At 43.8% G+C, this 13,766-nt stretch overlaps 1 protein-coding gene across 1 annotated transcript in view; it reads right to left on the bottom strand.

Moving 5' to 3' along the window:
- Positions 1-13,766, bottom strand: part of LOC113588814 (calsyntenin-2) — a 72,796-nt gene that overhangs the window by 33,029 nt on the left and 26,001 nt on the right. The window contains exon 3 of the mRNA XM_027028180.2: positions 6,798-6,993. Within this exon, the coding sequence (XP_026883981.2) occupies positions 6,798-6,993 (196 nt within the window). The remainder of the gene's footprint in view (positions 1-6,797; positions 6,994-13,766) is intronic.

The following is a 13,766-nucleotide window of genomic DNA, read 5'->3' as shown; positions in this document are numbered from 1 at the left end:
TAGAAAATCAACAGTACTATATGGTAATGCTCTTATTGCAAGCATTGTATTCTTATCATACGATTAGTGAAATCCCCAATATCAGCACTGCTCGTTTTACAAACGAGGCTAACTGATCTTTACTGCTGATATGAGGTTGTAGCAATTATCTTGTGTTACGGGTGGGTGGCCATATTTGCAATTCAGCATGTAATGACTTTTCTTGACGTTAGTAATATGAGAGTGGATTTAAAGTTTATTTTTCTTCTTTATTGCACAGCTGCAAACATCCATTTTCACTGCTAGAGTTGCATCACCTGATCTACTGTTGCACACACTTGTGATTAAATGTACGAAATGTTGAAGATTGATCTTGGCTTTGCTACTGCTGAAATTAACTTTGTATATATAATATATTATATATAATATGTATAAGTACTATTTTATATATAATGGCCTTGAATGTTCTTATACTGAGAATGCTCTATGAATGTACACACAGACCCATTTCTGTTTGAATACATTTTCTTTACAGAGCTTTCTCCTTTCTGGTACACTAGCAGGGCAACCATTATTGATAAAGAATTTGAGAGCTTTTAGCTTCCTCTCATCTTTTACCTCCATCCTTACTTTGTGTGGGTGTGTGTGAGCGTGAACGTGTGTGTGTGTGTGTGTGTGTGTGTGTGTGTGTGTGTGAGCATGCATGTGCGTGTGTGTGTGTGTGTGTGTGTGTGTGAGCGTGCACGTGTGTGTGTGTGTGTGTGTGTGAGCATGCATGTGCGTGTGTGTGTGTGTGTGTGTGTGTGTGTGTGTGTGAGCATGCACGTGCATGTGTGTGTGTGTGTGTGTGTGTGTGTGAGCGTGCACGTGCGCGCGTGTGTGTGTGTGTGTGTGTGTGTGTGAGCGTGCACGTGCGTGTGTGTGTGTGTGTGTGTGTGTGTGTGTGTGTGTGTCTGTGTGCATGTTTGGCAGACAGATTAATCTTGTCTGGATTAAAAAGATACAAAGTGATAATGCAACTCTGGCTCTCTCAGTCACTGATGGAGAGCTATACTGTCTGAGATGGAACACCTTAATAATTAATGGATGTTGTTCCTGCCAGAGTCATTTTTGTGTCTCTGAATCTGTCAGCATCTCCTCTCCTCCAAGCTCTCACTCTGCCTGCTGTCCAAATCCCTTCACCTCTTCTGTCCCGTCCCATCCTCACGTGTACTCCCACACCCCCACACACCCACACACACAAACGCACACACGCGTGCACACACTTTTGGCTGCAGTGAATCATGTATGTGGGCGAGGGCGGTGGCATTAACACGCACAGTGACAGACGGAGATGTGAGGAGAGGCCAGCAGGAAAGCAACAAATCCCTCATAAGCATGCGTTTGTGTGTTTGTAGACGTGTGTGTATGCATCGTGTGTCTGTTAGTGCATGGCTGCATAAAGCCTTGTTTGCCGCCTTATATCTAACGTGCCAGACGTTTCGTTTGTAAACAGTTACGCAAGTGCGAGCGGAACAAAATGGATGCCTCATGCTGATGACCAAATCAGCCCCACCCCAGCAAAAAAACACCCTTTGTCATCATTTCTCAAATATTGTACTTTACATTAAAATGCCCAGTGCTGATTTAAAGTGTACAATGTTTACCTGACATCAGCTAAACAGAAATGTGCACTGTAAGACTTAATTCTACATGGGTCTGTGTATCTGTGGTCCTCACCGGCATGTTCCTGGTTAGGAAAAAAGAATAATGAACTAATTTCCTAAACTAGAATTCACGGCCATGGTTTTAGATTAGAAATTTAATCTAAACTTCTCTCCGCCTCTAATTATGGCATCCCATTCATCTGAACCATGTCCTACATCATCAAGCCTTCATCAGCTGCTCCACCAAATCTAAGGCACATAGCTTTGTTTGATGCCTTTTGTTAACACTGAAGCAGATTCATGGCATGGGTACCATTCCTTTCCCCACTGTTTCTGTTGGACAAACAAGTTTGTGCTTTAATTTTTTTCTTTGCTACATTGGATTTTATCTTATTGCCAATCTGCATGGCACTGCATGGCACTGATTTCTTGATCACTTTTACTTAAAACCCAATTCCAAAGGTGGGGGGGGGGGGTTGTTGTGTTGGAGCTTTTTTGTACATTTCATAGTAATTTAAAACAAATTTGGTAGGCCTTTATTGTCAAATGTGTGCTTATAAAGTGCAAAAATTACTTTCCACGGCATTCCATGAGGCATAAAGCGAGACTTTTAGAAACTCTAATAAACTGCTAATGCAGGAAAGCAATATCCTCTGACAGTTGTGCGATCTTTTCCACATTACTGAAGGACCTGAAAAAAGTATGTAATCTTATAACTCCTCTTTGACTATTTTACTGTTCGCCGCTTGTTTCTGTGTTATGAGTAGTGATGCAAGGCTGATCTTTAAATGACTGCTTCCTGGATGAGCTTTGCACATATAATTTGTAGAGTGATGGATATGCACAGCACTACGTCAAGGCCAATCCTAATGAGCAAACCCCAAATCATGCCCCTTCCCCACAGAAACTGAAGCTATTACAGACTGAGTACTAGCTATAAAACTAATAGGTGAACAATGATTTTATCTGAGCATTTTTGGTGAATATGTTAAAGAGCATGTGTAGTTTGCACAGCTTGAGGATATGATGTTTTTATGACTACAGTTACAAGACCATTTTGTAATCAAAAGCGGATTCTCTTGCCCATATATTATTTTAGAACTGTAAAAACACCGTCTGTGAAACAAACAGTAATGTCTGAGAAAAACTGGAGTTTTCCTTGTAAATAAATCATTTACTCATTTTACTTTAAAATCTACTCGTTAAACACAGAAATACAGGTATGCTGCCGAAACCAGGGTTAAAGGTGTTATGGCTGATCAGTTTACCAAATCACCCATTACCAGAGGTACAGCACCCATGTGACTCTGTATGGCTGTACATGTCATACCAAGCAGTTAGTGTAAGGCTCTGGTTTGCACCCATTAGCCCAAAGGCCATGGTATATAAGACTTAAGATATAAGAAAAAGAGTGTAGCTCAGAAATGGCTTTATTTGTTGAACAACAGGTAGTGAGAGAGAGAATGTGAGGGAGGGATGGAGGGAGAGGGAGAGACAGACAGATGTGAGTATGCTGGCATTAGCTAAGGTAATGAGAAGGAAACAAGGTGTTAAAGTCTAGTCTACAGAATGATGGAATGGACAGCAGTGGGGAGATTGGTGAGTGGCTGAAAAACATCAGAGTAAATATATATCTAAAAAAAGAAGCTTCGCTGAAGCAATTTAGAGAATCTAGGGAGAAGATGGTAAAGGTCAGGAGACAGAGTGAGTCACCAGAGACGGAAAAGTGATAATGATTAAACAAAAAACATCGTACTGGCGCAGGTTTATCAGTGCCATGGGGGTGATGATTCATGGGAATTGTAGTTTTAAGATTGAGGTGGACAATCATACTTCTGTCATTTAGCTAAGGATAAATTGAGCTTACAGACAAGGGTAGACCAGGAACAGACAGAGGTATAGCATTCCGTGACAGCATGAGCTGATAAACACCCTAGCCAACCTGCAGCACAGCCAGTAGCAGGCTTTCCTCCAACTACTGTGCAAACAGCTCCTGCAGTTCAAAGCCCTCACTAAGGAGCAAGCCCGGGATCGCCAGATCCTCAGAAGCCTGCTGCAATAACCCAGTGCCCTGGCTGCGTCCCCGATTATCCTTTCTAAGATGACACCACAGGATGATCCGGAAGCTTATGTCGAGCTATTCTAGTGTGCAGCAGCAGGTGGCCCAAGCGCTGGGCAGCCAGGCTGCTACCATTGTTCACTGGAGAAGCCCAGCTCATGGCCCAACAGTTTCCCATAGCGGCACAGATGGTCTATGAAGGACTGCGAAGAGCAGTCCTGCAATGGGTTGGACAAACCCCAGGACAACAGAAGCAGAGACTTTGGACCTTGTCTCTTGAAGAGTTTGGCCGACACTTTGCTTTTTTGGGTGCAGCAGTCCCAAGATTGCTGCAGGTGGTGGCCACTTAGCTCAGGGCGAGATGACTCAAGCGTAGAAGACACTGTGATGCTGGAGCTGAAGCAATAGCCAAGTGCATCCAGTGCCACAGGATTGAGACCTTAGATGATGCCATTCCGCTGAGGGAAGAACATCTTGGGGCATCCCCCATATTTTTTGGAACGGATTTGCCACAAGTGGGGGTATTGTGAAGCAGATATTTGGGGGCAAGTCCTGCATAGGAAATGTTTGTGCATCTTGTACCGTCATTGAGCAGGGCCTCCATGGCCTTCACGGACTGGTCCAGAATAGGAGTAGGCACGGGTTGAGGTGAGGGCCTCCAAGACTGATACTGAGAAGGAGGCCAAGTCTCAGGGAACTGTGCTGTCTTCTCCGTTTGGTCTTCTCATATGGGACTTTCCTCTGAACAATTCCAGAATGACACTTTTAAGAATATCCAAGACCAAGTACAAGTAATCGATGGTCAGGTGCTTGAACCAGGAACAGTCCTGGTGTACCCATGATCGTTAACAGAACCTGTATACAGTGATGCGGGACATGCGGATCGATCGCACAATTGTTAGTGCAAAAAAGACACAGGGAAATGCTTTTCCACATGTTCCATAGCAACGCTATGGCAGGGCATTTAGGTGAGGACAAGATGCTGACTCGCCTAATAGCCTGGTTCTATTGGATAGGCTTGACATCCTCTATGACCAAATCAGCATTGACCTTCTTGGGGCCTTAGAGAGAAGCATTTGGGGTTTGTGATAGTCTTGGTGCACTATGCAACATGGTATCTGGAAGAAGCCCCACTCCGCAGTATCTCAGCAATCTGAGTCACCTCCTGACTTGGAATTCTGAAAGAGATTCTGACTGATCAGGGCACTATTGTTTTCTATCATTGTTGCGTATTGTTGTTATGTATTGTTGTTTTGTATTGTTGTTGTGTATTGTTGTTGCATAATAATTATTGAGGACTAAAGTGATCTCTGTCATCACAAGATCGATGGGCTGGTCAAATATTTTAATAAAGCACTTAGAACCATAACTTTTTTTTTGGGGGGGGGGGGGGGGGGAGCATCTACAGCATTGCACTCAACTGAGAAGACAAAGGATCAATTAAGGTACTGTTTCTGCAGAGGTTTGGGATGAAACATAGTACTATTGTTTGACCAGGAACATGATATTTTCTTCAGTGTTACCAGTACAAGGTAGTTATGTAGAAGTACCCCATTCTAGCAGTCTGTGTCCAATAACAACAATCTGTGTCCAATAGCACTTTGAAACTGACAGCTTTACTTCATGAGCGCCAAGCGCGCAGCTCGAAACTTTGAGCTGGTGCTTCACTCCTGGCACGGGCCCAGAAAGGCAGTCATTTACTCCCGCACGAGCAGAACAGCCAGTTTTTGATGCATGCGGAGTGGCCTCGTTGAAGTTATTGATCCGTTTTAAATCATCTCTGATGGTGAGTTGAAGTGGGGTAAATCGCCTCTCGCACTTTGGAAAGCATCCTTCATTATGATTGCTGGCATAGATGGGCTATAAAAACTCCTACCTGTTTATCAACATCACTGAGCTTCCTTGTAGGGCTGCACTGCAATTGCATGGTAACGGATTGCAATTGTGATCAGCCTTGAAGCACGCTGGATTTGACATGTTTAAGGATGATATTTGATCAAAATAATTTACATTTGTTGGATAATGTGCATACTGTGATTCACCAAAACACCCACAGAACACACATCTGGAATGTCTGAACTTCGCGAGGACGCTCACAGCAATTAAAAAACAAAACTGCGACGTGTCGGGGCTTTATATGCATATTGCATTATCAATAGCTCACTGCAATTATCTTTAACAAACGACATGCAGTTAAGCCATACATCCTCACTGTATTATGTTGGAAATTTCTTTAACAATTTAAATGAAGTTGATTTAAAGAAGGCTATTTCAAACGTCCCCTGATATCCGAACAGCATCCTCAAAAGCAAACAATAAGAAAGGATGTGCGTTTGCATCATGTGCATACACTTATTCCTTATTTCAGTTATGTTTTTAAGTATGTGCATGAACAGAAACGTTCTTGTAGCATGAAGAAAAACTTCTGTAGCCGTGGTTTCTACAGAAGGACAGAAAGACAGTCATCGCTGTATGACTTTGAACAAAGGGTCATACTATTTTGGCGATGCAGAAAAGAGCTCATAACAGTGAGAGATTAGCCAATGGTATAGCTTCTCTACACCATTTATTAAAGGATCCAAAAGGCTGTCTGGTGCGAGCATAGTCTGTTGGGTTCAACCTTTCTATGCAGTACTGGTGATGCAACAGAAGTCAGCTTTATTCGCTAAAAGGGAACGTGAAGCTGCTGTTACAGTTTTATTAAAGCCTCTGAGGTGGGAAATATTTTAAGAAACTAAAATGTCAGAAATTCGGCAAAACGAGAACTTTCGGAGTCTGGAGTATTTTTAAACCCCGCAGAAGTGAGAAATGGGGACAGTGCCTTGCCCGACCAGAAAAGCAGAAAGTTCGAAACACGCCACCATGTGGATGGACATGGAACAACTTCTCTGGGTGCCTCTTGCTTTGCTTGTCTTTCCCTCAATTCTTTCATCCTCGTCATAGGTCTCAGAAGACACGACCTTTTTTCTGAGGTGGCTTCATAACTCATAATCAGATCAGCATTTAAACACGTCCTGAGGTTGATGAAAGTCTTGGCTTTTCTGCTGTAATAAAATGTAAAGGTCGAACACACACACACACACACACACACACACACACACACACACCCATACTTGTGCGATCTCTTTACTCCAGCTCCTCCTGCTTCTGCTCCACAGTCGTACGCCTGGATGTTGAAGGTGTACTCCCTCTGGCGCTCGCAGTCGATTGGCCCACGAGCCCGCAGAAGCCCCTCCCCCGACGTTCTGTTCAGGACCACGGCTTCGAATGGTGCGCTCGGACCATGTACTCGAAATGCACAGATCTCTCCTAGAGAGAGAGAGAGAGAGAGAGAGAGAGAGAGAGAGAGATGAGGCAGAGGGGGTAGAGGAGGGAGGGAGAAATCAAATTAGAATGGCAGCAGTCTTTCTGAGAAGCTTTTGTACTTTGGCAGGATAGAAAAATAACAAAATGCATTCATCTGCCACGTTGGCACACCCTTCCCTTGTTATTCCTCTATGAATCTCTACATATAACACACTTCACTCAGCTAAACCCAGAGAGGATCACCCAGACCTAACCTTATACAGTGTACATATCTCTGTCTTTCTTGCTGGCTCTCACTTTCCCTAAAGTATATCTGTGTAAATCTACAGCGTTTTTTATAAATTCACTCTGACACGCTTATCTGAAATTGTCTGAAAAGGGACTCTCCCATCAGAGTGCCCCAAAACTCCACAAACAAGTCTACACAGTTACATTCCCTTTTTAGCAGTTTCGAGGTTTAACCCCGCTCGATCTAAATTCGCTGCCTGACCAGTGGCTGGTTGCCAGGGTCACGATTTGACACAAGAATTCTGGGCCTCGCCTGGAGGCTGCTCGGAGCGCTTGGCACTTCCAGTATCCCAGGGTGCACTGTGCCTTAGCTTCCCCCCACCCCCCTACCCCCCAACATCCTGAGCCGACATCGGATCAAACCATGGCATCGAGTGGAAGATGGGAGTGAAGAGCTTTTCATGCAAAATACATAATATAATTTGGGACTTCCATTCGTGGAGCTGGATTGACCAAATTAGCATAATAAAGTAGTGGGAAAACCAGTCAGCTGCTACTGGGACTCAAACACCTGTCACAGCCAAGTGGTTGGTAGTTCTAAGTTATTTTGAGAAAAATATACACAATATCCAATAATTTAACAAAAATGCATATTCAAGTATAGTGTAACATTTCATGAGTCTTAAAAGGTCTAAGAAATGTAAATTCCAGTCTGGATTCAAAACATTTCACGCTAAACCAGTGCAGTAAAGCTGAGCAGGACCTGTCTGGTCCTGGAAAATTCTGTGCCAGGAAAATGTTTGGGCAAAAGCGTGGCACCTCATTGGGAGTATTTGCATTTCCCCACCAGGGGGCTTGCGCGTGCGTGCCTGCGTGTGTGTGTGTGTGTGTGTGTGTGTGTGTGTGTGTGTGTGTGTGTGTGTGTGTGTGTGTGTGTGCGCGCACATGTTGGTGTGAATGTTTAATGAGTGAGTGTGTGATGGTATCCGCTGGGAGGGTACCTGCAAGACTCCCCTCCCATGTAAAGCCGCAGGATCACCAGGAATGAGGAGAGGCATTTTAGAGAGAGAGAGACAGAGAGACAGACAGACAGAAAGACAGACAGACAAAAGCGGGCATAGACTCTGTCTTTTTCACTATCCTTTGATTTATGGCTTAGCACTCAGTTCATATTTATTGTGTATTGCCAAACCTATAAAGACACAAGTACTAGGATCTATAACATACCAGTAATAAAGCACAGTTCTTTATGTGCAGGTATGAATATCATTATTAAAATGGGAGAGCCGAATGCAGAACATAACGGCGTTAGTGGAGAGGAGTCATAGTCTGCTGGGGTAGGATAAAGGAGAAAGCCTGTCTAAAAGGTTGGAGTTAGTTTCTAACTTAATTTCCAACATTTTCCTCTCTTATTCCCCCCTGTGTTCTCCTTCACACACACACAACTGCAGTTGAGAGATAGTGTGTAGAAACTATTGGATTTTGATTGAAACCCTAATGAAAAGTGATGTAATCAAAGTCATTATAGAATTAGTCAAACAAGAAAGGGGAAGAAATTACACTCAGTGCTGGCTGGTCAAAACAGGGGTAATAATTAACATCAGACACCAGTCATTTCACTCTGTGTGTGTGTGTGTGTGTGTGTGTGTGTGTGTGTGTGTGTGTGTGTGTGTGTGTGTGTGTGTGTGTGTATTAAAAATAAAAAGCTGGTTGTTCAGGCTTCAACATTATTTATTTCAAGCCTATTCTTTTCCTCCCCTCCCCTCTCCTCCCCTGTCCTCTCCTTTCCTCTCTTTCCCTCTCCTCTCCTCTCCTCTCCTCTCCTCTCCTCTCCTCTCCTCTCCTCTCTGTCCCTCTCCTCTCCTCCCCTCCCCTCTCCTCCCCTCTACTCTGCTCTCCTCTCCTTTCCTCTCTTTCCCTCTCCTCTCCTCTCCTCCCCTCCCCTCCCCTCTCTTTCCCTCTCCTCCCCTCCCCTCCCCTCTCCTCTCCTCCCCTCCCCTCCCCTCTCCTTTCCCCCCCTCTCCTCTCCTCTCCTCTCCTCTCCTCCCCTCCCCTACCCTCCCCTTTCCTCCCCTCTCCTCTCCTCCCCTCTCCTCCCCTCCCCTCTCCTCTCCTCTCCTATTCTCCCCTCCCCTCTCATCTCCTCTCCTCTCCTCTCCTCCTCTCCCCTTCCCTCTCCTCTCCTCTCCTCTCTTTCCCTCTCCTCCCCTCTCCTTCCCTCCCCTCTCCTCCTCTCTCCTCCCCTCCCCTCTCCTCCTCTCTCCTCCCCTCCCCTCTCCATCTCATCCATCCCTCCTGTCTTATTATCATGCTACCCCCCTGACCAAAAAAAGTGGGGACAAATACTGTAGCATTCAAAACCAGCACTGCTAAAGCAATTACATGCAGCATTCAATACAATCGATACAATTCGTTCACTTCCCAGAGTAGAATAGCCTCCAAGACATACCCATGAAACACACAAACACACACAAACACACACATGCGCATACACTTGTTTAGTGTTGAGTATGTTTAAGTACCCATGTCTAACGATACGCCCAGGTACTAACATGGCCTAAAGCAGGTATGTGTGCTCGGTTGCTTCTTAAACAGTAACAGTATACTGGGCTGCAAAAGTAGACCATGTAAACAGTATACCTCACCATGCCTTGCACAATTACATTAAATGCAGTATATCATATTCAATACATTCTAAACAGGCTTCAGAAAGGATTTAGGAAAGATGTATTTGTCAGGTGAATACTTTATCCAGCTTTGTATACAGTAAACTGATATTCTGAAATATTATAGAATACAGAATAAAGATGAAAAGTACACACACACACACACACACACACACACACAGTTCATGGCTACCTCATAATTACTTATATATCTTGCGTCAGCTGTCAGACTGACGCCACCTTTCACTTTATGTAGAGTACGAGAGAGAGAGATGCTTTGCGTGAGCAGTATCTCTCTGGGACATTTTAACTATATCTACTGAAAAGAAGCGATATGAGATTTCATGCTGACATGCAGAAACGGGGCTAGGAAATAATAAAGTTTGTGGAATGAATATATTTTTACCTTTTCCTTTAGTCTTTACCGCTGTCTGTTGCAGTCTGATCCAATTTTCACTTCCACTCCACCTCTCTCTCTCTCTCTCTCTCTCTCTCTCTCTCTCTCTCTCTCTCTCTCTCTCTCTCTCTCTCACACACACACTCTGCCTAGTAATAAAGTCTAAATAAACCCCTTATTGTAAGGCAGACAGAAACAGTGATGCTGGGCCTTATTAACCTCATTCGGGTCTTGCGGCGATGTGTCAGTGGAAGAGCAGACCAACTCTCAGTCAGCCGCTGTCCACGATAGACCTAATCTACAGCCCCGAGTGGACAAATAAATCTTCAGCGCATTTACCATATCTCTCTCTGTGCTTTACACGTACCTGCAGACATATGCAATTAATCAACATCTTCCCAAAGGCTAGATAAAACACTGATAACACAGACACACACACACCTACATACACACAGCTCTTTTACTACCCTTGTTGGGCCTAGCCACTGACTTGCGCATTAGTCAACGTAAATAATTCAGTGTACACCTAAACCTCACCTAACATTAACCTCAGCACCCAAAATGACAAAAACCTGCTTTGTCAAACGAAATGACAGTCACACAATGACAAAATGTTTGTTTTCCTATCATCACGGTCCCCATGAAGAGCTAGAAAAACATTCCTGCTACCCCTCTACAGCCTTCTCCTCCACCACACCACCACCCACTGCCATACACACAGTGGGTCACTTTAACTCCATTTCAGTGGGCCTGACAAGCACATTTATTCTCTCGGAGGCAGCCGGGGGGAGGCAAGCTTGTTGATGACTCTTTCTGAAAGCTGTCTCGACCGTGGGTCAGGAAAGTGGGCGATGCTCAGCCATGTTTGTAAGAGTGAGGAAAGGAGTGTTATACACGCACACACGCGTGCAAGCACAATGCCACACTGCAATAGTCAGTGGTTTTTCAATCCTCATTAAGAAGCCAGAAACGTTTCGCAATGTGATAATAACCAGAAGGGAGGCAGTTTTCTTATTAGCAGCACACTGCGTGACTTAACTTAAGAAAATACAAGACACACACACGTGTGCGAACACACGTTATTACCTACAGACATAAGGTACTGATTTTACCTCTATAATTAATGTATCTCTAAAAAACACCATATACTGTATACCCTGTCTATTCGGAGTTTGTGTGTGTACGAGTGAGTGAATGTACGTGTGTGTGCCTTATGCGTTTGATGCCTGTCCAAATATAAAATGTGTTGTGGGATTGATATGATAAACAAAGTGGAGAAATGTTAAAGTATTCCCTACACACATAATAATACGGATCTCATAATCTTAATTAAACACAGTTTATCAAACATTTATATGTGAAAATATTGATGTAACTTCCTTTCATTTGCACTCTGATTCTTAGGAATGTAATTTACTGTCTACTTTAATCAGACTGCCTTTAACTGGTCTTTCATCTTTTCCCCTCCCTCAGGCAAAGGTGTGTCAGAGCATGAGAGAGAGAGAGAAACAGGAGAGAGAGAGAGAGAGAGAGAGAGAGAGAGAGAGAGAGAAACAGGAGAGAGAGAGAGAGAGAGAGAGAGAGAGAGAGAGAGAGAGAGGGAGAGACGAATAGCTGTGGGACCAGGTCTCATTAATTCTAAGTGAATGGAAATAATCATGATGACAGGAAGGCTTGTGTTTTCTTGGGCCTGACACAATGTCTGACACAGACATTCAACTGTTAAAGGACAATGTTTTCTCTCTCTCTCTCTCTCTGTCTCTCTGTCTCTCTCTCACTCTCATCTCTCTTTCTCTTTCTGCCTTTCACTCTGTGTCTGTATATGTGTGTGTTCTAAAAAGGTCACTGTGTGTGAACACTGTGCAGTTTAATCCCCTAGGCTTTATATCTCTCACTTTATAACACACTCTCTCTCTCTCTCTCTCTCTCTCTCTCTCTCTCTCTCTCTCTCTCTCTCTCTCTCTCAGTCTCACCCAGCATTTGGAGATCTAAGAGACGTTCTCACAGACAGCAGCTGAGAGTCCTTGCCGTGGCACACGGGGAATCGGTAAAAGGGGGATAAAACGAAGAAGAAGAAAAAAAACCCCACTCATTCCCAACACTCACCCGACCTCTTTAAACAACTTCCCAACAAGCTTCAGGGGTCACGGTTTTTACAGATGGTGATGCATTTACCCACGACGGGCAGGCTAAGTGGCCGCAGTTTGCTATATTTAGATTCCATGTCATTTGGAATCACAGTCTTTAGTGCCAGAGCAGGCTGAGAGAAACCTTTGAGAGGGCGAGGGTGATGCGGTGGAGGAGCCTTCGTGTCAACGTGAACTATGACTGCTTTACACAAACTCTATGAGAGTAAAAAGATAGATATTGTGGAAGACCTTTTTTAGTTCTGCCAGTCAAGTAACTGCGGGCAGTCTTTTGACCTGCACCGTAAGTGTCAGCATCCTTTTATCTCATTCACCTGCTTTTGACCACCAGGCCCGGCGGCGCCTTTTGGGCCGCTGTCCCCTCCAGATGCGCGCTGGCGTCGAACCTCGACGCAGCCATTGGCGCTGCAGCACCCACTGGAGCACGTCTGGCGCCTGCTATTAATGCCGCCGCCAAAGCCGCTTGGCTCCTGTCGCTTCCGCATACAAAATCCACACCTTAAATCCATCAAGGCTTAAGAATCCTTCTTTAACTTTAACTTTACCTTCTCCTGTTCACCCACGCTGGCTCAAGATGACTTGACAGTTGAAATCAATTAGTCACTGAAGCTTTTACCTGATTTTAACTCCACAGTATGGATGCCTTTCCAGGCATTCTCTATGGTTTGTACATTCAGACACCCGATAACGCCAAAGCATACATGGAATTTATTATTGAAACGTAGGTGGAAAAAGCAAAATGTTCATTTATTTCAGTATGTCCATTGGCTGATATTTGCCCAATCAATTTTTATTATAGCCCATCAACCAAAAAAGGGGAAAATATCAATGCTAAAATATATTAGATTGCTAAGTGGGTAGTAATTAAATATTCTTGAGCATTCTACAAGACAGATTAATCTTATTTTCATTTCCACGTGACGTGCATGCATTATTCAATGTAAAGATTTATCCTGTAACCTGTTTTCAGTTACACAACTCTCTATCAGCTTACATTAACTGTATAGCAACAAATGAAATGTTTGCTTAAAATTAATAAGCATTTCTGTTTGGAGATTTTAATTCACACCATATGGAATGTTACCTGTCCTCTAATTAGGTTAAGATGTTAATCATAGCTGCAAGATGTTCCTCAAATGTGCTTGCAGAAGTGGGGCTCTGTATGTGTGTGTGTGTGTGTGTGTGTGTGTGTGTGTGTGTGTGTGTGTGTGTGTGTGCATCTGTGTGAAAATGAGGGTAGGTGCATACTTCTCAATGGCATATGAAAAGTCATTAAACGTACAATAAGGGGAAAAGTAAATCAATGCAACATAGTTAGTCATAGCCTAAAGAACTCTG

The sequence above is a fragment of the Electrophorus electricus genome, chromosome 15 (genome assembly GCF_013358815.1).
Source record: "Electrophorus electricus isolate fEleEle1 chromosome 15, fEleEle1.pri, whole genome shotgun sequence".
In the NCBI taxonomy this organism is placed as follows: Eukaryota; Metazoa; Chordata; class Actinopteri; order Gymnotiformes; family Gymnotidae; genus Electrophorus; species Electrophorus electricus.
Note: the sequence above shows the minus strand (reverse complement) of the source record. Positions and strands in the feature narration are given on the sequence as shown.